General features: G+C 38.5%; 1 protein-coding gene across 6 annotated transcripts in view; it reads right to left on the reverse strand.

The window, feature by feature from the left end:
- The window catches only part of FMN2 (formin 2), a 154975-nt gene extending 149380 nt beyond the window's left edge, over window positions 1–5595 (reverse strand). For 4 of the 6 annotated variants that reach the window (XM_079330079.1, XM_079330076.1, XM_079330080.1 and 1 more), the window contains exons 1-2: window positions 5431–5582; window positions 682–2674 (exon numbers count right to left, since the gene is read on the reverse strand). In XM_079330079.1, the coding sequence (XP_079186205.1) occupies window positions 682–2623 (1942 nt within the window). In that variant the 5' untranslated portion in view covers window positions 2624–2674; window positions 5431–5582. Of the gene's footprint in view, window positions 1–681; window positions 2675–5430 lie in introns of all 6 variants that reach the window. The other 2 variants (XM_079330078.1, XM_079330077.1) reach the window with 1 other exon arrangement.
- Window positions 5596–24994: the final 19399 nt, after the last annotated feature.

The following is a 24994-nucleotide window of genomic DNA, read 5'->3' on the forward strand; positions in this document are numbered from 1 at the left end:
TACTGAATGAATCACCTGAGCAGCAGCCTGTCACAGCTACCAAATTGTATAACCCTGTTTCCCTTCTCCTGTTTTTGCTGCCTTTCAATGCATTGACATCTTTTTCTTCTCCTCCTTCCCCCTTCTGAGGGGGAAATTGGTTCCTCTCTGAAGTGCTGTCCATCTGTGCTTGCACAGCTTTTTCCTTTTGTACTAAACAAATCCTCATCATTGCCCCAGTCTAACACCAGGTGCACCTCTCATATGTTTATAGTACACTACAGGAGTACCTAGCACAAGAAATCCCCAAACAGGGTCCTGGTTACAGAAAGCTTTGCATTTGAAAGATCTATTTATGCAGAGAGCTGGTCTGCCTACAACAGTGCAGCTTTTAGCATTTTCAACAAGAATAATTTAAGGCATTCAGCCTTTTCCTACAGGATGTAGACAAAGGAGACAAGTAGAAAGAAAAACTTCAAAGAGTTATGCACTTCCTTTACTGGCAGTACTGCCAGACTGATGAAATGAAACTGTGTTTGTAAGATCAGGCCTTGGATTTTAAAGCTGTCAGCACACATAAAGATGACAATGCATGAAAAGTATTGCATGCAATGAATTAAAGTATTTTTAAAATATTTTAAAAGCTGTTGTGGGGAAAAAAAACCCCAATACCCCCCAAATAGCCCTTAATATATCACTCACCTGAAAAGACATTGGGAAATGCCTCTGTAGAAGCCTGGACCCCTGAGGACTTTCTTGAATGAGTCAAAGGCACTCTTTCTGCTTGAAATTTCTCTCTAAATCCCTTGCGCTCCAAAAAGTCTGCAGAGCTCACTTTCTCTGTTATCTCACTTTTGTGATTAGACACCTCTTCTGTCCAGTCTGCAGAGCGACTGAACAAACCGGCCAAACTAGCAGACCTCTTCTTCCTGATTGAGACTTTTTCCTTTTTGTGGAAGGACTCCTGCCTCCTTGTGAAAAGTGGGCTCTGGGATGGGGAGGGAGAAGGGGAATGATTGGGAGAACTCAGTTGCCTAGTTGTGGTTTTGATGTAACAGGGATTAATTAGATAGGGCTTAAAACATCGGGAACCAAGCATTGGACTGTCTGCTGTTCCTTCAGAAGACAAACTGCCAGTTTTCATTTCTGTGGATAAACCATTATGCAGCTCCTCTTGGCTGGCTGACAGAGCGTGCTTCCCTTCCTCAGTCTCAGCAGCACGATCACGGCCTGCATCTGAACCACCACCCTCTGTTACTGAGCCCTCAGAATCGCCAGCCTGCACTTCAGCAGTTTTAGCCTCAGCATCTGCCGCTGCAGCTGGAAAAGCCTGTGTGGGGCTGTGTGTCTGAGACCTGCTTTCTACTACAGTTCTGTCCGAACCATCTTGGAGCTCGCTGGCTACAGCATCCACTCCAGCCGGGAGCTGCTCCTCAATCAGTGGCTGGCATTCTTGTGTTTCAGATAAGCTGTTTCCAGGAGAGCCTGTGCCATTTACTGCTTCTTTCGGTTCACGTTCAGCTGCACTGGAGATGGGAACATTTTCCACAATTTCCGATACCGCTGGAAAAGCCCCCTCAATGTCTGGGCTCCTCTGTTTGTCAGTGGTGGGTACTGAAAAGAAACGTTCAAAATCCAAGGGGGTTGCTTGAGAATTAGCCATGTGTCGGCCCATTGTTTTGGTGACAAGGTCCTCAGTTCCAATGTTAATTGCCCCCTGCTGCTGCTGCTGCTGCAGCCTAATAGCTTGCTGGATATCAGAGAGCAAATCCTCTTGTTCTGCAGCTGAATGGAAACTGTATATATCTGTATCAGAGCCAGAGCTGGTCCTTTGTCCATCCTGTGTCTCTGCAGCAGCTGGAACAGTTTCATTTCTGATTTCAAAATGTTCAACATCTGTGTCTGAGAGACCCCCCTCATCTGCAGAGATGCTTATATCGGGAGTTTTGGTTACAATCGAATGAGTACTGTCCAGCTCCCCAGGCTGCAAGGCCTGGCTATCCAAAACATCCTCCCGTGAGCTGCTATTCCCATCTTTAGCCTTGGACAGATTTTTCCTGATCCTCAGATTTGAAAACACAGAGGGCCTGGAGTCCGACTTACCCTTCTTCTTTCCCGATTCGCCTCCTTTGGCGTGTTTCCCCAGTCCCCTTCTGCCTCCCGACACCTTCTTTGTGCCGTCCGTATCCTTGGGCCCAGAGGCATCTTCTCCTCCTTCCTGCACATCACCTGCATTTTTCTTTAGCTTCCCATCTTGATTCCCCATGATTTTTCGCAGTGCAGCACCTCCGGCAATCAAGCCATCCTGGCGGATTTCATTCCTTCGGCCTGCCGGCGAGATCCCCTCTAGCGATCCAGGGCTGTTTCCAAGCGGTGGTGATGCAAGGGAAGCAAATGCTTGCTGTGCCTCTCTCCCATCTGCTAGAGCTGCCTTTTTGCATAATGTGCTGCTCGCACTGGGCTCCGCTGGGACATGCTCAGTACAGCACTGAGAGCTGCAGACAGCTCCTTCCAATGGCTGCTGCTCCTGGAGCTGCCTGCTCGCCGGGCTTCTGCTGCTCTCTTGGTGCTTTGGGAAGGATTCTGTGAAAAGCGTTTCCTTTATAAAAGTCACTTCTTTTTCCACCGTTTTTATTGCCTGCATTGCAAGCTCGGCTTGTCACAAAATCATTTATAATTTCAGTACTTCAAGCTCCTGAAGGGGAAAAAGGAGAAAAAAAAGTTAAAGCAAAGTACTTCAATTACTCTGCAACTGCTTTGCAATTGCTTAAACAAATAACCTAACACCTGGAAAGAGAAATATTATGATTATTTAATAGTTTATAAGGTGCTTAAGCATATGCTGCTTTGAAAAATTACACAATACTTCTGGTGATTTATATGCTTGCTTTTTAATGGCCACCAAAACAATACAAAATTTTAAAACAACAGTCATTATCCTTTTGAAGTAGACAAAATAAAGATAAAAACAGAAAGTTCTTTCCACAGTTTTAAAGAGTTGCACTTAAAATTCAGTGCATAGTGGTAATTATGCCATAAAAATCCTCCCACAATTTGTATTCAGAGAAGGTAGATATACTGTTATTCCCAGGAGAATCAGCTCATCAATATTAAAACACATCACCATTGTTTTCCCTGATAAGAACATCTGGCATGAAACAAGATAAAACAAACAAGAAAAATAACAGTATTCAAATGCTACTAAGGAAAAAGATACCGTAAAGTATTCCTCTATTTCACTCTATATATTTAATAATTGATTTAGATGCTGACACTTCATAACTACTTTGGAAGCTTGTGCAAAAGTTTTAACCAGTTGCTGCTTCTTCATTTTTGCTTTAGACGTATAAGCTTCAATATTTCATAAATGCATACCCCAAACTTCTGGACAAATATTTCCTTCCACTTTTAAATTTTAGAATTAAAATAACTAGAATGGAAACAAAAGGACTTGAGAATGCCAAATTGCTAAGTTGGATAAGCTCAAGTTGTACTTGTTCAACACCAAACAAGTAGCAATTAGATAGATTTTCTGTTTATAATTTACCATCTCTAAACTGCCCAGTCTATTAGGCCCAATTTCTGTGAAAGACTTTATTTATTCCTCATGGCTATGAAATTCCTCTCTTGCAATTTCCTTTTCATCAGGGATTGCTCAAACCAATACATCATTCCAGGGAAACACATTCTACTGGTTTATCTAACTCTTGCTTTTGACATAATTCCTACCAGAGAGTTTACTTCTTTCCTCTGCCTTAATAGACATTAAAGAAGAAGAAGTAGCATTCACATTTTAAAAACTATACAGGCATATCCCCCCCACTCCCCCTTCTCCAAGGCACACACTATTTTTTTTCCCAAAGATTTCTAGATACTGTTACAAATCTAGGCTCTGGCAATATAAGGAGCAAACAATTGCTGTTTATTTGCTGTGAAAGCAATAATGCTGTTAACAACAAATGGAAATTAATTATTTTGAACTATTATAATTTCTTTCATGTGCTTCTTGGTCACTGACTGCTCTGATGTAAGCCCTGCCCTAAGGAGCTTGTGGTTCAAGCATGAGAAACCTCTTGTCTACAAAAACTTGAGTGCTTTATGTGGATCAAATGATTTATATAGTCAGTGGGATGATTTGGTTGTTTTTGGATTTTTAAAAATTATTTTTTCTTATATAACCAAGTCAAACACCTAATTTTTCCACTTTTAACACTTAACAACTATAAATATACTAACAAGAACTAATATAGCAAAACCTGCAAGAGCAGGCTACTTGATTTTGCTTTTTTACTCTATTCTTGCTTTTGCTTTCTGTTATCCTACTTAATTTCTACTTTGTTGCAGTATTTTACTTCTTACATCATTTTAATATATTTGCAGAAGGCTTTTGAAAGCACATATAATTACAGTCCAACTGAAGATACACTGTAAGAATTAAGGCAGAGCTTGAGAGAACCATTGTAGTAGAATAATACCTTGATGGGTATTTTCACTGACTGGAACTGACAAGGATCTAAGCCTTGACTACAACTGGAGTATTTGTATCTTACAACCTCACTTGAAAACACTTTCACCACTAAAATATGCCAGAAATTGACAAAATGCAGGAGTAATATAAAGACAAAATGGATTGACTGTGTAAGGGAAATGTAGAATAAGTGTAACATTCTGAAACACTCCCTTTCCTTCTCTTCCTTTCCTACCTGACAGATCCTATACACTTCCGTTACAACTAATGATAATTCACCAGAAGTGATTGCTCTGCAAATTGTGTTGCAAAACCAAGTCATCAACAGACAGGCTTATAAGAGAGTCAAGTTCATTTTCTAATTAGATACTAGAAGCTTATAATAGTTTTAATCCTGTAGGTGCATTATTTCCGACAAGTTTTCATACAGCACATCCTGATGAGTCAGTTCTTTAAGAAGTCCCACATAATGTATAGCCATAGATATTTTCAAAATTTAAATATGCTACAATAAAAGAACAAATGTTAATATTTTGTGGTCTGATTATTCTCAGTCTGTCTTTTAGCTTTTGAGAGAGAGAGAAAAATATGCTATCAGAAGTCAGCAAGAAACCAGAATATTTTGGCATCAGTGGAAGCAACATCTTAAAAGTTGACATGGTATTTAATATTCTATACAAAAGAATAGAGAGACTTTCAACAGACACTAAATGCAGAAAAGGATTTAGGTGTTCAAGAAGGATATGACATTTTAAAGAGTGATGATAACTCATTCTGAGTTACTATAACTTATTCTTAGCTTGCTATAAATTGTCAACAAACTACTGAGGCTAGTCAGGTAGCCTGCCTGGCTCATTCAACATCTCCCAGTGCTCAACCAAAAACACTGAGGGGTGAGACTACAAGCATAGGTCTGAGATCCTCCTCATCTCTCACTCTCCTCCCAAGCTCAGGAGGTGCAAATAACAGCACACAAAACTTACAACTCAAGTCACATTATCCTTGTGCTCCCAGAAACCTCCACATTAGCACATTCCTGCTAAAACCATAAAACCCTGTTCCAGGACTGCAATAATTTTCAGGGTAGTTACCATTTCCTGCAGCCTCTCTGGAAAGGTGAGCAGCTCCCCCAGCACTGCCTGTCTGCCGCTTGATCAGCTGGGAGGGGAAAGCAGCACAGATTGCCCACACCTGGGCTCAGGACTCACCCTCCTGGAGCACAGCCAAGACACACTGCTGCCCTCCTGTCGGGCCAGGAGTGCTCCCTCCAGTTCCTTACAGTTGGCTGACCAGTTTGGACCTATGGCAAACATGGCCTGCCTGGAGGAAATGAGGGCTGCTTAGGGGAGCCTGCTGATGGAGACAGAGCTTTCTTGGGGCGGATGAGTTATCACCATGCTTTGCTGACTGTGATATTTCATTCTGCTCTCAACAGCAGTTGCTGAACAAGTCCCAGTAGAGTGAAGACAACACCCTGTTACTGCCTCAGCTAATGCCTGCTGGAATCCAAGCCTTTGGGCAGGGTTGGGCTTTACCCACAGGACCCCAGGAAAGGGTTTAATGCACAGCAGAGCTGGCAAGACACAAAGGACCCAAGGCAGCACCCAAGAAGTGATGCTGCACCATCACCACTGGGGAGCAAAGGTGTGGAGGGCAAAGAATGAACTGTGCCATGTGCCCAGGGACTGAGGGACAGGCTCTGTACTCACAGCCAGCTCTTCCAGGAGCCCAAAGGGGCTGGTCAGGCTGCACAGATGTGTGCACATGGGCTCAGTGCCTTGCTGTCTCCCCTGCTGGGAGACTCAGGAGATGAGGCTGCTGCAGCCCAGGGCAGGTTCTCTGCTGGGTGTCAGACACAACAGGAGACACAACAGGAGACACAACAGGCTAGGGTAGAGGGGCCTAGAGGGGGCTGAATCCCAGTCTCCAAGGACTCAGGCTCCACAGAGGTGGGCTGAGGCTGGAGCACAGCAGTGTGAGAGCCCCAGTACTGTACCACAGGCCGTGGCAGCTGGGCTCTGCTCCCCAGCACTGTGTGCCCTCCAGCCTCCTCTCACACTGCTGCCAGAGAAGATATGGCTGCAGAGCATCCTCATGTCACCCATACACACATGAAGAAATTAATTTTAATGAGTGGATCAATGTGCATGGGTTTGGTTTGGAGATAAAGGTACATAGAGTAACAGGAGGGTTTTAAAGTACTCTGGTGTCACATTACTGACTCAAAATGTTAATGCAGAGGGTGTGAAGAAACACTTGTTTAAAGCAGACCAAAACATTCCACCCATCTATATTACTAAAGCTTGAATTTTCATACTCATTCAGCTCAGTGCTGGAACCTGGTCCCAGTTCCTGCTGTCCTGTGGCAGCAAGAAGCCTTCCCTGGCTGCCATTCTGAGCATGATGTAAATTTGTCTTCCCAGAAGGCATGAGCTACTATTAAATATTCCTTTACATTACCAAAGTCATGCTCCAAGCAGTTGAAAATTTTTTTCCTGCTCCCACAATTTCATCTCTTTCAGCTATATGGAGGATTGCCTTTTAGGACTTCACAAGTTCTAGGTATGACTGTCAAGGGACAAGTCAGGTGATCAGAAAACATAAAGTGAATTAAGAGACCATAGGGGCCAGGATTAAAGCTAGACCTGCCCTTTGCTTTATTTAGTTTCTAATGGATATAAGATTCTGCTTTTTCTTTTATTACTTGTTTAAGCAGTATGAAACCATGCCTTATGCATTATATTTATATTATGTAGAAGTGATCCAGCTACTGGGAAACCAAGTTTACCTACTAAAAGGCTTCCTTTAGGAAGGTTCAAGGAGATTAAACCTAGTAAACAATGGTCCTAAGTGAGATTTGTATTGCTTAGGATCTTTTCTATATTGCAAGAAAAAATATCGACAAGGATTTTCAAATGCCTGCCAGTGCTGAACTTGCTTTCTCATAATTTCTGCCTAGTGAGAACTATAATTTAAAATTAATGTATCTGAAGAAGCAGTGTCTCCAGCAATGCAATGTTTGCCAGCTGCATGCTGCAGAAGGGCACTGGCTGTGAGCCAAAATCTCTATGAAGCATTTAACCTCCTGAATTTTTCACCTAAATGCAATAATCCATTTATGCATTGTGGAATAGAGCGTTTTTTGTTCAAAAATGTGATCAGCTTGACATAGCAAAAGTCATACACATTCTAATAAGTCGCTTCATTGTTTTCCCTTTGCATTTCCATATTCTTACTGCTTCTATACTGTAAAATACACTTTTCATCATAAAAGCTGTACAGAACCTATCACAGTTACTTAGACAGGAGGAGTTGGCTGAGCAGCTGCACTCAAATCCCTGCCAGCATTCCGGAGATTTATGCATTGCATTTCTAGTTAGGTCACAGAAACAGGCTCCAAAAGTCCAGGCCCCTGCAAATACTACAGCCAGAGACTCCTGTATTTGGAGCACAGTGTACTACACTGCTACTGCAGCCAAACCCAAGCAATGAAGAAGTCTAAAAATCTGGTTTATTCCCTATTAAAGACTGAAAAGTGAGGTATCTTGTGACACAGCTTCCCCTATTTTTTGCACAAAGTTTATTTCAGACAAATTGTATTCTGAATGCAAATTGCCAGCACTTGTTTGCTAGTATATGCTGAACAAATTCAACACATATCTTGGCTACACCAAGAAAAAAAATAATTAGCAAAATATCAAATTACCAGACTGTTAAAGTAAAGAAAAAGCAGTTTCTACCATTTAAGCCACTGTTAAAGTAGAATCAAAAAATTGGAGTAATGGTCTAAGTTATAATTTTATTTTCTAAGGAATGAAATTCAAGCAATAAAGTTGTTTCTTCAGACCTCATAATACCTTTCGAGCACAGTAGGAAACATCAACCAAACTTTTAAGATGGAAATCATTGAACAGTTGCAAAATTCACACATGTGCAGAATCCCTATTTGTGTAGGGGGGGAAAGATAATCAGAACTGACTGTGTCAGTCGATCAAACAGGATTAACATCATTTAGAACTACCCACCACAAGCAAGCATCTCGTAGGAAAAACTGAGAGTGGACAAGATTTATTGTACTCGAGGATAGAGAAAGGAACAAAGAACACAAAACTGTAGGAAACTGGCCCTCCTCATTTTCATTCCTTAGAAAAGAACATATTCTGTTAAATCAAGCGGAAAATTACATATTGTCTTGTTGGTTTTCTTGGACAACTCCCAGAGTACTTAATGACAGGTTTGAAAAATGTAGACTTTGATCGTATCAGTGAACCTTTCTGCCTGCAGAGAGCCCAAAATGCCATGAAACAATGGTGTATTTTTGAGCCTACTCCTTTCTGCAGGAGACAAGGGATTAACTAAAGTACTTAGAGCTCTAATTTTATCTTTTCTACTGGAGAAATTATCTACTAGTCTGAAGGAAAATTTGAGAAAGATTTTCCTGAGATTCATTTTAAAGTTTTTAAAAATCTCAACTGAGTACATTGATTGTTTTTAAAAATATATGAAGAAATGAAATAATATTAATTATTTACCCTCTTATTTTAGGCATCAGTTATTGTTCTGTTGCATATACACATAGGGATGTGTAACATTTGGATCAAATAAAAAAGAGAGCATTTGATCGACTTTCACTTCTTGTTGAAACACCAACAATTCTCCTTCAATTGCCATAAGTATGTACTCCATGGAGGGAACAATCCTGGGACAAACTCTGTAAAACTCTTAGAGAAGTTTATAAAATGTGATAATTTTTATTTTGTTCTATTTTTTTACATTGTTTCAGATAGTTTTGGCAATTAGAAAGCAGGACAATGGACATCAGCAGGTCTACAAGTCTACCTAGACACAGTACTTGCTAACAGCCAAGCAGTCCTGGCTGCCTCATGAGGCTGAACTAGCTGTGATAGGAGTTACCTGCACTGAGACACCTGCAACTGTGAAAAGTGGAGTCAATTCATAATTTATGTTTTGTGTCCTCAGCTAGACCTTAGCATGAGTATAGTACAGTGAATTCCTACTGGTTTTGTAGTTAAAATGGCTTTCCTTTTGTCAACTGAATGGTTACCATTATGAGTTAAGGTCCTAAACATCAAAAAAGATTGAACAATTGGCAAACTATTTAACTACAGTAAGACGAAAGAAACATGGTCCAGATAAATAACACAGATGCTTAGATAAAGGTAATGAAATTCAATTAGAATGATGATGTTTTTATATCAAAAATATTATGATATGTATAGAAGCCACCAGTGTACTACAGCTTTTGTAGTATGATCCAGACAGGGGAATGAATGTTCATTCCATGATCAAAAGAAAGCTAAATTTTACCAGATGGCCATTTGCTTACTATACATATTCCCAAACTTTCATAGTTTTATGCCTTCTTCCTCAACTTCAACATCTTCATATAAGTATCTAATGTCCTATAGAACTTTTTCTCCTGAGCAACTCTCCTTTGATTTAGTCTCCCCACCTGCTGTATACAAGAATCTTTTGTTTGATGTCTCTTCTCATTAAATGATTTATCCAACATCATCCACAGACCGAGACTATCCTCAATATGATGGGTGACCTGCTTTTAGATACGAAATGGCACCTCTTTTTCTATATTGGTTTATCTTCATTAATTCCTTTTTCTGAAATTGTTGATAATTTCAAATGCTTATATTCATTTTCCAGTTTCTACTGCACCTCCTTTTGCCGTGCCATTTCTCCCTTCTGCTAACTAACCCTGTTCTCTTCTATACATGATAACTGTCCTGTCCTTAAATGGTGTATCATCAGGATATATTACATTGAAAAGTAAAAAAAAAACAAAACAAAAAAAACAAACCAAAAACAACCCAGGATTTGGAGATACATCTGGTTCAACATCAAGATTCTAGCAGTTGTCAGTCCGATGCACTGCAGACAATGACGTAGGAAACACTCTAAGTGTAAGCAATGAGGAATTCATTTCCCCAGTTCTGACATTCAGGTTGATGGATGTTCTTAGATAAGGAGGTTGGTTTGTTTGTTTTAATTGAGTCTCACAACTTCAAACAGTCTTGTGCTGGACACCTTGTTCAGGGTGTGCTATCATGCTAGCTGTGTTTTGTGCTCACAGACACGCCAGTCAAAGGTGGGACCAGCTGCACCAAACACTAAGCAAAGTGCTGCAAGCTCACTCCTACACCAGAGAGCTGATAACCTAAGCAGACTGGCATGGATAACCTCATTAACTCAATTACATTTATTTTCTTCCCCCTGTCTTTCATTGCTTTCACTTTTGCATCACAGTGCAGTGAAAATGTATTTGATGGACAAATTATCAGTGACATTCCAGAAACAGATTCTTAATGTGGAAAGGATAGATATCCTGGCCTAGTAAAATTAAGTCGTCGCTTCATGTTTATAGCAAATATATGTAAAGTGGGAAAAGAGAGTGCTAAATCTGTCAGTACATTCAAATCAGAGGACAATGAGCTACACAAGGGCTCAGGCCAGTACAGATCATAGGTGTCACTGACATGGGATGAATATGACAGGAAATGCTCAATCACAATATAGCATTGCAGGGAAGTGAAGGAAAGTAAAAGAAGAATTGGAAAACTGCAGACAGATGGAAGATCTGTCTTTTCTGTAATACATCATAAGGAAGTGTTGCCTTGAACTGCCTTGAAGTCTCTGATTTCTGGGTTGCTTAACTGTGGCTGTAGAGATTAATCTCATGTTTCCATTTCATCCCAATACATGAATTCTCAAGCTCTGAAAAAGGTTTATTGCTGTCACACAGATACCAAAGTGCTGAACTTCTACTGCACAATTTCAAGGAATAGAATTACTCACATGACTGTACTAAGCTAAGCTTTATTTTCAACCATTACTGTTACTAGTGCTACTTTTGTGGCAAGATACTGTAGCTCAATATGAGTATACAAAAGGGAAGGAAACAGGACTGATATTGACATTAGGCTCTAATATAGACCAAGGACTCACTGTGCACTAAGCATCTTATAAGCAGAGCAGGAGACAAGATTTGGGGTTTTGGTGAGTTTGCTTGGTGATTTTCATTGGTGGTGGGTTTGCTTTCTTTTATTCATATATTTTTAAAATATTTAAATTGGGGCACAAGATGATTACTGATAAAGCAAAAATATGCAATATTAGGAAATAAACCTTATTTTAATGCTGTCAGATAAATATCTTATACCAGTCTGAAAAACAAGGAGAAAAGAATTTGACAAGATATTTACAGATCCTGCTTTCTTTCTGTTCCACTCTGCTGACCTTACTGTTATTCACTCCCATTAGGGACTATTCATGACACAATTGTTTTTCTTCTACCATCATGTCAATATCTGATTAGACACAAATAAGCTTCTTCTGTTCCTTCTAATTCAATACTAATCAAAAATATATCAAGTGCCATAACAGGCTTCTAAGCAGGCCAAAGTTTCTGTATGAAATTTTATATTAACAGTCTGACATTTCTCTCTCTGATGTGGGAATCCAGCTGTCTCCCAGAGAGAAAATCAGATGGCTTTCCATTAAACCACAGCTCTCAAGATTGTCTGCACAGTCAGGAATAAGTCTTTTGGAAACAGTTATGGATAAACATCTGTTTAGCAGTATGCTGGATATACATTTTTTTCTGATAATAGAAGCTGAAAATTTTCATATATATATGTATATATATATATATATATATATATATATCATAATTCCTTTTAAAGATATAAAAAGCATAGAAGATATAACTTTTAAATTCACCTCCTATAGTCCTCAGCACAGTTGCAGTTCCTTACCCTGGTATTAGCCCAAATCATGTATTAATAAGGCTGCCTATGTTGCCAATTAAAGCCCTAACAGCATGGTAGATTTCAGAGAGACCTTAAGGCAAAACCCACACCAAAGCCATCTTTATTTATAAATATACATGTATCTTGACACAGCACCTTGATCCCTCAATTAGAGTCTGCTCCAGGTGTGACCTAGAACCCTAGATACTCCTGTTGTTATATCTTGGAATGAATAGATCCTGCCCACTCTTTTCTGGGGAAGGCATGCAGATAAAAGAGAAATGCCTGGTTCATGACCTAGAAAACCATTGCTTACTCAAATATTAGCATGCAAAATAGCTTATATTTCAAAGAGATAGAATGTCATGTTACTTAAAAATTCCACTAATAATAGTGTCTGCTGTGAGCTATTCTATTTTGATTCTCTTTCATTCTACATTTTCTTCTGATTCTGTCCTGAAAAGAAGAGCAGAGAAGAGAGCCTTGAAATATTTATAATGAGCACATGTAAAGGCTGCTTTAGACAATGCAAATTTAAACTCTTCATTGAAATATAGCCTGTATATAAAATGCTGTGTTACAGACTATAACATTCAAGGAAGTCATAAAGTTCTGATAGAAAAGACACTAAGGGCCCAGAAGCAACAAACCTCCAGACTGGAAAGTAATGATTAAAGCATTGGAAAGGAACTCAGTTTTCTTATCCACAATTGTGAAGTCATCATAAAAAACTTACTGTAAGTAAGGATTAAATTTTTAAACACGTACAGATTTTTAAACTCATATCTTCATATGGAAATAAGTATTATTTTCATATGCTGCAAAATGAATTTAATAATAATAATAAAAAGAGTTTGATCCAGGCCTGGGATGTGTGTGCACATAAATTGCAAAAATCACTGTATATGTTCAGTATGATGATAAACTTTAAAAATTGGGTTTCGGGGGGATTTTGAGTTGTCATCTGATGACTCAGATTGAGAAATTTTACAGATATTTTGTAAACACCAAGGATTTCAGTAACTGGAATTGATTACAAGACTATTTCAGATCTATCTAAAATAAGTTCTCACTACTTAAATGTCCTTTTACCTGGCTCACCTAGATTTTTCTGTTATAGAACCATTTGTATAAAAACTTCATGAAAGAACATTCGATATCACTTTTTTCTGTTAAAAACATTTCTTAATAAAACCTCAAAACAAGATGCTTTGGAATTCTTCTGTACTCCTGAATGCAACTGGTTTCTACTGGCACACAGATGTAACTTTGATTATGTGGTATTAATTATTTCAACAGTTTGTGGCTTTTTGCACACATATTACACTGTTTCTTCTGCTAAAGAAATGTCCACAGAAACTGGGTTTATATTGCCACCTCATTTATCATCTCAAACCAGATAAAACTTGTCTGATGTACTGAGCCACCTACTTAGTTGGTTATTTTTAAACACTGGGGGTATGGCTTTTTTGTCTGTGGTAAGATTTCCCCCCTGCTTCTCACTCAACATCTCTAGACAACTCATAACTTTTTATCAGTTAAAATTGGTAAGGTAATAATGACAATCCAGCTTAGGGAAAATACTTGCAGATCTTGGAAGACCGAACACGACCTGCTCTAAAGCATCATTATCTGCTATTTATTTATTTAGTACACTTATTATGTTTTTCTTTGAGGATTTATCTTTAAATCAAAATCCACATTCAGCACAGATAGGGTGAACACAGTCTGACACTACATCAAGGCTATTTTGGGAATATTAGTGTCCTTTGTCAAATTAATTGACACCTATTTTTCCTGGTTTACCCCTACCATACCTCCTCTTGGAAGCATGTGGGAAATAACTTTTTTGAAAGAAAATTATAGAAAATCCTAAACAATCCATCAATTCAATCAGGTAGCCTGGGTCACATAAATGTAAGTTAATCCAGTGTTACATGGGCAACCTTTAGACCCTGCCATATAGTTACAAAGGAAAAAAATTGCTATGGTCCTGCCAAAGCAGCAAACCTTCTGTGTGGTGGAGCTGCTTCTCTGTCCTGCTCCTCTCCTACTTGTGCACATGCTGTGAGCAGGATGCAGAGCAAAGAGAAGAGACATAAAGCACAAAGGACTATAGCTGTCATGGCCTGAAGCTACTCTTACTTCCATGTAGCCAGGAACATGCAAACAGGACTGGGTAACAAGGGTGGCAGCTGGAGACTGGGGAGAAAGAGTTAATTACTCTGCCCTGTTTCTCCTTTCAGAAAAGTAGTATCTTCACATGCACCTTAACTATCTGCATTGGCCATTCAGTGTTTAGTCTTTAAAATTGTCCTAAATGATAGATAAAGTTTAGAGAGCTCATCTGAGCCTGTAATTACGATCAACCTTTTTACCACAACAAAAAAGCTTTTTCTCTTGTGGACTGTGAGCTTCATAGGAGCTAGGAATTAGTGAGTTACACATCTTCTGCTATGCTTTTAGACCTTCCAATTTCTCTGAAAGTACGTGCACATGTCAAGTCTTATGTCTTAAATATATTTAGCTACACTAACACCTTTGGAGGCAAATGCAAGTGCAAGTCTGCATCTGCTCCTTGTCCAACCACCTCTGACTGGCACAGTTTTCTGTCCTTGATACCACCCATGCAACACTCCAAATAAATCTCATTCACATGTGCACAGAGTTCAGTTTATCTCTCAGTTTTCATTGCTAAAGACACCCTTTACCCTTATGCACAACTGGTTGCATTGTGGCATTCTCTCTACTCAAAAGGTGGAAAACCTCTTAAGAGTCTAAGGCTGTTCAAAACTGGTCCCCAGAGCAGTTATCCCAAATTCTATCCCAAAGCCTTCTATCCTGTGAGATAATTCCAATGTAATCCCAGAAGAGTTTCAGCTGCTGCCAGGAGCATGTGAGCCACTTAGCCTTGTGTCCAGCCAGAAACCTTATTTAGATCATCATGTTTTTCTTCAGCTCTTAGAGCATTTATTTCCCAAACACATCTTAATTAAAGGTAATATTGATAATAAAGTGGTCATAATGCAGCCTTACCTTGTTTCCTGCCAAAATGTATTCTGCTGTGAGCTCAGCAGCTACTTCTGCTCAGAGAAACATTTCCACACAGACTATACTTATATGAGAGTCAGAATGTCTGGCTTTTTTGCTCTGGGCACCATTTCCAGTCACATGAACTGGGAACAGTTTGATTCAGAGGTTAACAGCCACTGACATTTACAGGAATGTTAAAAAAAAATAAATCATAAATGCCTTAAGAAATTTCACTGGTTTAAAGACTTAGCACAAAAGTTGTTGAAAATGTGCTATGTGTGTTTTTTGGAGGAACATAGGTGTTCATAGTAATATATCACACAACTATCAATTATGCTATTTAGCAAACCATATTGAATAAAGTTTTCTTTCCAATTTTTATGTCTTTACAGTCTCACTAAAGAAGAACTTGTGTGCAAATCAGGGAAGAACCTGACATTTCAATTTTAAATGAATGTTGGAGTTTGAGAAATTAAATGGGATGAATTCTGCAAAATTACAAAAGTAGTGGATTTGAATAAATCTGTGATTGGCACCTAATCTTCCAGTAAGCTCCCTTCCCTCACTTTATTTATTTTAAACACAGTTTTTTAATTCTGCAAAGTGATTTATTTTTATTGTCTCAATTTGAAGGAGCGCTGCATCAGGGGGAGGGGGGAAGATGACAGATTTGTGGTTTATATTTCATAGGACTGTGGTAATGGAGCCACTCAGAATACAGCTCTCTGTTCCAATTCATTTCATGCTCTGAGGAAGTCTCATGCTCACAAGGTGACCTTCAAGGGGCATTGCTCTGTCCCTGAATCACTGTATTACAGGATAAGTCTTAGCTGACAGACTCTCATTCCTCTCAGTGTAAATGGAAGTTGCATGGATTATTTTAAGCCTTCCTCCCACCTGAGATACTTTCTTTCTGCACTCCCTGGCTTTTTAATGCAAAAAACAAACAAACAAACAAACAAACAAAACCCCAAAAACACAACCTCATGAAGCCTACAAGGAGTATTCAGAAGTTTTGAAATATTTTCCCTTTTAAAATCAGTGAGAGAGGAAGAAATAACTCCAAGTCAACAAAATACAAATAAAAGCAATACGTGCACATTGTTCCTTTACAACTTCTGCATGGTTCTGGGAACAGAATGTTGGTGTTTTCTAAGAAGAAACAGAGGAATAGAAGCAATGTATTTACTCTTTCCTCATTAGTATGATTACCACCACTCCTGCACCTTCACTAAAGAGTAGCCAAATTATTAGAAAAACAAGATTCTGTGCTATGTACAGGAGGAAAAATGAATTGGTAAGTGTGCAGTGACAAGTTGTTCTAAAGCAGTGGGCAAACAACTGCTGTCCTGTGCAAGGTTTGCAGGAAAAGTCTATACATATTTTGTGGCCATCAGACTTCCTAACTAGGCACAGATCACCTGAATCAGATTTTTTTGTGTTTTTGGATGAGCAAAGGACAGAAGCAAAATGTATCCCTTTGTAAACGATTTTTTTTTTCTTTTTTTTTTTTTTTTGTTCAGAGGCTAACAGTAATCTAAAATAATGGTCACAATCTTAAAAGATGAAGTATTGACAGGAAGCTGCCTCTCCTATAAGAATTTGGGACACCAACAGCCTGTTGTAGTAAGAATGAGCTACACAGCCAGTACTGCTGTTCCACAGACATGGCTGGGTGTGGTGTTTCAGTAAGAGCTACTATCCTTTTGGTTCACTTTGATGCCTGAAAGTAATTGGGAGTAGAAATGATCTTGTAAATTGTTTTGAAATTTCTCCTGAAAGATTTACAATTCTTGGGAGCAACACTGCACGTATATCCAAAAAAAATAATGTACTGAGGCAGCCAGTAGAACAGTTGTTTCATTTAGTTTGAAAGTATGAGATGTTACTGTTTATTTGCCATATTTTCAGTCTAGATTACAGTTAAAGTGTTTCTTTAAAACAATATACACTTTTAGCCAAAAGGTGTGAAATTTCCATGCTCTAAAATAAAGAATTTTAGCAACTTTCAAACACAGTCATAGGAACATGACAGTATTCCTGCTTCATGAGATTTCTTTCCCAACTTAAGATTTAAAGGACAAAATCTAAAGGATATTATTTGGCTCGTTATTTTCTTTGGCTGCATCATCATTATTAAGACACAGAATTAAATAAAGACATTATGACCATCTGAAAACTCCACAATTCAAAACAGGGTGCATTAACCTGCCCAAGTGGGTTATGCAAAGTAAATTAGTAAGATTATCATGAAGACATCAGTCGAGATTATTTCATGAAGAAGCTTATGAAGCAGAGATATTGAGAAAAAGGAAGATAGCATATGCAACATAAAAAGCAGGACGATCAGAAAAATCAGAAAATATATTTTCTTTAAAAAACCTGAACACCCTCCAGCCCCCAAAAAAGCCCCAGACTGAAACTACCAAAAGACACCCACAAATTGTGGCAAGATTGCTTTAGTAATTGAATGGGAACATTTCCTTTTGACTACATTTTTTCTATAGATAGAGCACCACTGAAAATTAAAGAGATACTGGATATGCTCCATCTCACCAGCCTACAAAGCTCCCTCCACTTCAATTACACGACTTTGTGTGGGATCCCCTGAACTTACAGTCCTGGTTTCATTCCCCCATGGAGGGCTGTGCACTGCCCATTTACCAACTCATACAAGGGTGCATTTTGTGTCTTTAGCACTACATGAGCTAATTTAACTGCAGGGCAAGTCAAAGAAATTGCTTCTGCACCTGTTTTCCTCCAATTATTAAATTATTCCATCTTAATGTTTGGACAAACATGATGAGAACTAATGACCTGCAAGTAAAGCACCTCTATGGAGGTGTTGTGCTTCATCTCCCAATGTTACAATCAAGAGAGAAAAGTGGATTTTGGTTTTTCCTATCTGTCAGGAAAAATAACATAGTGAAGTTGCGATATTTAGTAACATTGTCTAGAAAATCACACAAGTGGAAGAGCCAGAGAACATAGGATTTTGTTTGTTTTTTTGATTTTGTATTTTTCCTTGATTGGTTGGTTGCGGGTTTTTGTTTGCTTTTTGTTTGGGTTATTTTGGTGATTTTTAGTTTGGTTGGTTATTTGTTTGTTTTTTTTTTGTGGGTTCTGTCAAATCCTGTGATACCATATTTGGCTTGATTTCTTGGTTCTGTTAGATGTGTGATGCACCAGTACTTGTGATGGTCTAGGAATGGAAATTCTTGCATACAGAAGTACTAAGCATTTTAAATAGAGTTATTGATGAAGATAGAAGAGGATCACACCTCAGTGATGGCACTCCAAGGACACATGAAAAACACTTATTATGGAGAAACATAAAGGTCTGCACCGTCATTATAACTCTCAGAACTATATTTTTACACATACAGGGAAAGAAAGAGAAAATATTTTAAGATATATATATATATTTAAAATTTTATTTTCTTGGATATTGTGCCATAGGTGAATAATTTTTCTAGCACAGAAACCCATAAAAGATTACATGATGAATCTCTATAAATTTGTATTTAATTTTTACTCTTTATTTTATTTTCTGATCATTATTTCAAGCCCATTTACAAAAATACTGCAGAACATACTCTGCAGAGTTCCTGCAGAGTAACTTAAGGCAGTTACTTTGAATTAGCATTCTTGTCTGTAATATAAAACATCCTCAGAACACCAGATGGATATTATTAAATTTTATGATAGCCAATACAGAGATAACACTCATTTTATGGAGACAGAGAAAGTCATAAAACAATTAGAGTATCAACTTGGTTTTTACATCATGTTCTGCATTTCAAAGGCAGAGTCAGAATTCCCAGTAAAGTCCCATCAGACAGCACAAATGGCCAGGAATAGTACAGAATATGTCTACAATAACAGTACTATTGAAAAACATGCAATTCTTGCCTTCAGCCAGAAATAGCAACCTCATTGCTCTACTAGCTGCTGTCAGCTGCAGGGAAAAGCACCAGGCAGGGGATTCTGAGGAGAATCATAATCCCAGTATATGGGATAATGCCCTATTACCTCAGAAATTAGGTGCATGCCAGTGAATATACTCCAAATTTTAACACAATGCCTACTGGGTCTTTCATGCAGCTTCTAGAAAAGAATTTGTATGATGGGAGAGAAAGATAGTAAGAAGAGAAAGGGAAGATGAAAGCTGATAATTAAGAAAATTAAGCTGTTGACTTTGTCTACAGAAAGCCATACAGTTTCTTTCTGAAAATTGCAAGGATTGGGAAAGCGTTTCACAGTTCAAACTGAAACTTAATTCTAGTGTCTGTCAATGTTTTCTGGGCAGATCCTGGGTAATTCACACAGCTGTCATTGTATGTAATGCTCTACATACTTGGCAAACACACAAATCAGGAGAGATCCAGCAATAGAAACCTCACTGACACCTCAGTGTTTTGTCCCTTTCACAAGCACGGACAGACAATGTACCTTACCAAAACCTGTTGAACATTAAGCAACAGAACTGCCTTGAGCCAAAGGCCCATGCCAAGTCACTGAAGACCACAGTTCTTACAAAAGAAGCCCATTGTTAAACTACCCCTGTTTTGGGGCCCCAGCTGGAGCTGTGACTCCACTTGTCAGAAAGGTGTAAAGCTGCACCTGCATGGCAGCGCCAGCTGCACCCAGCAAGACAGACACTGCTTAAGGACAGAGGTAGATTTGGCTGCAGATGCATCTCCTTTAAGGTGCTTCTCAGGGAAGAGATGGAGATGTCATATGCCAGCAGCCACACAGATTAATGATCTCTAATGTTTGTTGCAAAAACAAACATGTATTCTGCCTAAAACTGACTAAAACAAGTGCTGAGACGGATTTCCTCGCATTGCTTTCCAAACTCACCCACCAGCCTGAAGTTTTCTACTGACAAAAGAACATTCTTTTGATGTGCAGACTGTATACCTTATACGCCACTTCCTCACTCTTCAATTATTTTTTTTCATTTAGTGCTCAGTTCCTTATTTAAAAAATAACAACCAAATTTGGTTATAAATATTTTTCTCCCTCCACAGCAAGCTCTGAATATTTTAAGATATGTGCATCAGTGAAGCTTTCCATAATATTCCTGTTCTTGAACTTGCTGACCTTCCTGTGTTTTAGTTTGAAATAAAGCAAGTTACATTTTGCAACCAGTTAAAAGGTTCCTACCTTTAAGATGCAAAACATAGGCTGCATACATGTTTAAAAAAACCCCCATAATTATTTCTGTTTGCAAAAGGCTTCTTACAAGACATCTTTATGGTGTAAATATAACTTTTACAGAGATAATATTGTCTAAAAATTACAAAATATATGAATATCTCTTGGAAACATTAAAAAAAAATCTGATTTTAATAAATATATAAAGATACATTTCTTGAGATGGTATCTTAAGACCCAGTAGAAATCCAAGGAATTCACTAAAATGACAGCAAATCTTACCTTGAGAAGAATCAGCACAGAGGCTCTAGCATTTCTCTTACCTCATATTCAACCAAATGCTTATGGCAAGACTTAATGCTGACTCCTTCCACCTCTCTAGTGGTCAAAGAACAGACAGCCAGAATCTCAGCACTGCTATAGGTTTGTCAAACTGAATGGGAGTAACATCTGGCTTTCTGCCTGAAATTAATTGGAGAAATGTATTACAGGCTGTGTACTTATCATCAGCTGCCAAGAAGCATTTAGATAATGCTTCTTTACAAGAGGAGAAAGGAAGATTTTTTGTTTTATTTCCAGAGAGATGCATGTACACTGTCAGGCAGATAACAATTAAGGACTGACTGGTGAATATCTGAGGAAAAAGTGACATAATTTAGTTTTTCCTTTAAAAAAGTGTAATAGCAAATATAGAGTGGGGCACTTAACATTTTTCTATGGATTTCAGGATGAAGAACCCAGTTCATAAACTTTCAGTTTTAAGGTGCTTTGCTTTTGTGTCTTGTTTAAGCACTGAAAGTCAGATCTACTTTCCTCTCTTTTGATAAATCATCAGTAGAAATTACCATTTCTTCAGGGCTGTGAAATTGCACCTGTGACTCTTTAGCACCTCTCTTGACTCTGCCTCAGGTGTTGCAGTGCCTGTGTTAGGGCTGCATTACTACTGACAAAAAAGGATAGTCAAATAGCTTTCTCTGTGGGCTGTTTTATGATCCTACAGGGAGGAACCAGTAAACAATAAAAGCTGAAAAATATTGGCACAAGGGAAAAGAAGAGCTCCCTGAGGAGCATAAGTTGAAAAAACTCCTGCTAAAAGGCCATTGGCATTACAATGTATATGGTATTCAAATGTCATAGCAATCTCTGTTTATTACTACTGTTTAGTATTATATTTTCTGTAATTATTGTTATTGCTGTTAAGTGAGCAGTTTAAACCAGCTATACATTTGGATGAAGATGGATGAATACTGTGGCAGAGAACAGAACAGGAAAAAAGAGAAAATAACAGAAATAAAACAAGGTAAAGATTAAACAGGAAAGAAAGAAACTAGAATAGGACAGAAAAAGAGTTTGGGTAGAAAAAAACATGACACAAACTTTTTTCTTGGATCACAGCACATGTCACAAAGGCCTGGAGTGGCAGGCAGGCATTCCTTGAGTGAGACCATCAGCCTGGCTGCCCTGAGAGGAGGGTCCCAGCAGGATGCTTTAGGCAAAGGCAGCAGGAGGGTCCCCCTAGCCCAGGACCAGCTGTGTGCCCACTGTGGCTGGAGGGGGAGCAGGGCTCAGCCAGGCACACAGGCTGTGTGGCAGGAGACTCAGCACAGTGCTAAATGAAGGGCTGTGGGCTGCAGAAACAACCAGACTCCTTCAGGGAGCTGTTGAATGCCTTCCCATGAGATTGGCAGCCCTGCTGGCTGAGGACAGGGGTTTTTTGCCTCCTCACTGGTAGCAGATCCTCTCTGCTCTGCCTGCATGGTGAAATACAAAACTGTGAGGGCTGGCACTGATTTCTTCTGGAGCTGGTTTAGGCAGAGCAGATGGCTTTACAGTCCAGAGCCATTCACTGTAGGCTGGCAAGGCAGCTGGAATGGTAGCTGCGTGATTCCCAGCATTTTGGCATTAACAGTGATGAGTAGCACCAGTTTTCCCCACACATAAAAACTCTTTTAAATCATCCCTGCAAATTTACTTTGAGCTAGTCTGAAAAAAATCAATGCTAGTTTGTTTTGTGCACAGTAACATCTGTTGCAAGTACTGAAGCACTGGAGTTATGCTTGGTGAGGCTCAGTAAACTCACAGCTATGACACAGGGAAGGTGCTGCCCACACAGGGAGCTGGATTCAGGTAGAGTAATGGAGAGAGGAGATAGCTGTGGTAATGCACAGTAATTAGAATATTAATCAAGATTAATCTCCATGAAAATATTTTTATTAGGGTCCTGACAAATACTTTATTTCAATTAAAAGCACTCCTACAGATTATGAAATTATTCCCAAATTAATTGCTTTTTATTTTACTGTATTACTGATGAAATTATTTTATATTTTTATTCCAAAAAGTAATATAAATGAGCACACACAGAGTAGACTTTTATACTTGCACAAAGCTGACTTTTCTATCACATAACCAAAAACATTACAAACTAATTCAGCCATGAGAGTAAGGATGATGGCCCCAGTATGAGAATATACATATACACTAGCTCTTGTTCTTACATTTCAATCAAATAAGGTGTAAGGTAAATATTGGTGTAAAGGCAAGCATGTGGATGGTTGAACAGTAAAAAGCTGTAGGTTCATATCTCTGATAATGATTCTACACTTTCATCAGGAAGTCATTATAGATAAACTGTGATAAACTTTGTGCATGTTTGTGCATTTTGGATGATACTAAGCATGCCTGTTGCATTTGGTTTCATATACATTTGTTAGACTTTTCTGCATAGCTTGATTAACAAAACAGTATAATGGAAAAATAAACAGTCCACAGGCATGGGTTGTCTTTCACATTTATTGATATAGCAAACTAATTAAGTGGAGCTAGGCTTAGCCACCAAATTAACAATCTAATGCTGAAATTGGAAATCAATCTCCCTGTTAGTATTGCCAGTGATGTCAGCAGGACAGTACTTAGGAAAGGTTATATTGGTCTCTTTACTGTTCAATGTCATGTTCTTTTCTTCTGCATCTAAATAAATAAATACGCCTAAGCTAGCAATCTATTTGAATAGTTGCTATCCTTTAAATATAGCTCATGGATTTTGATTAAATTTTCTCTCCTCTAAACCACACAAATAGGAAATTTCATATAACTGTCCAACTCCAGACAGTGGAGCATTAGGAAAACACTGCAGCATAACACTAAGCTGATGGAAGCTGCTGGTTCTGCAGCTTTTAGAAATCAGTGTATTTTTCTTTCTGTTCTGCAGTTTTCTCTTCTGAGGCTCCTTTTCTGATCCTTCTTTCTGTATATCCTAAAGTTGCTCTCTTTCTCCAGGCCCTAGTTCTTTGTTCTTCTACTTCTTGGTTCTTTCTAAAAGAGTTCTCTTTTTCTGTTAAAGTGATATGAAAAAATTCATACCGGGAAATGAATGTGAGAAACCCCAGGTATGATGGTGAGACTGTAAAGAAGTTACACTTCTTTTGTCATTTGTGTTTAACAGGGAAAGAAGGAAAAAAAGATTGTTTACTGCCAGGGCAGAAAGAAAGACTATATAGGTTAGAGGCTATTAGTTCTTGGGTTAGTTGATCCTGAAGGAAGCAATATACTGAGGTAAATACTTTTATATTTAAAGCATTTGTACTAGGAAAAAAAAAAATCTTTGATGTCAGTGGCCCACAAAAATGGGCAAAGCTTTAGAGCTTGTTGTGAGGCAAATGCTGCTGAAAGTGGTAACTTATTGTCCTATAATATTGAAAAAAAGCTGCCAAAACCAAACAAGCAGAAAACCCAAAGCCTGAGAGAACATCTCAAGAGTTTTCAATTTCTGAGACAGGTGTATCAATGTACATGGGGTTCAGAAGGTTCACAAAGAACAGTTTTCTTGCCAAAGTGGTGTCCTTGTGTACAGACCAGAGTTAGCAGTGGTACAGTGCTTTTGCAGGGCAGGAATTGGCTAAACATGTAGGAGACATGGTAAAGGTCAAGTTCCCAGTCAATACAGCCAGGGGAACTCACTGGCCACCAGTTAGAGAAGGGTAGGCTGAATCCCAGAAACCTGGGGTTTTCAAACTTTCTATGCTTTCTGGAGCTGACCCCCTGAAAAACACTACTTTAAACTGAGGCATTAGAAAAAGCTTCTAAATTTAAGTGATAAAGTTAAAATCATGAGCATATTATTAAATAAAAGTGTTTGTTTTCACATAGTAAAAGGTTTTAAAGTTTTTATAGTATAGTAATAAATACAGAACAAAATAAAAAATTTTGAGTGGTGTGTCAGTGTTCATCTTCCTTCTTCTTCATGAATTTCAAGCAATAGTTTCTAGTTAATCAGTCAGTGTTACATTGAAAGTCATGGAAAATTAGTTATTAAGCCAAAAATATAAATAATATGTGTTAATTCTCTATTGAACTCTTTAGAAACTTTATAACAACTAAATCTTCCCCATTTTACTCACTTCTGAGCAGTAGCTAAAAGTGCTGCTCTGTACTTTTTAATAAAATTTAATAAACAACCAAGCCGAAACACAAGAAAATCTGTTTCCTTTGTGTATATCTTTTAAACCTGACTCTAAATAAAACCAAAAAAGATTAAAACAAACCACTGATCAAGTGTGCAGGATTCCCACCA

Source organism: Erithacus rubecula (genome assembly GCF_903797595.1).
Source record: "Erithacus rubecula genome assembly, chromosome: 2".
Taxonomy (NCBI): Eukaryota; Metazoa; Chordata; class Aves; order Passeriformes; family Muscicapidae; genus Erithacus; species Erithacus rubecula.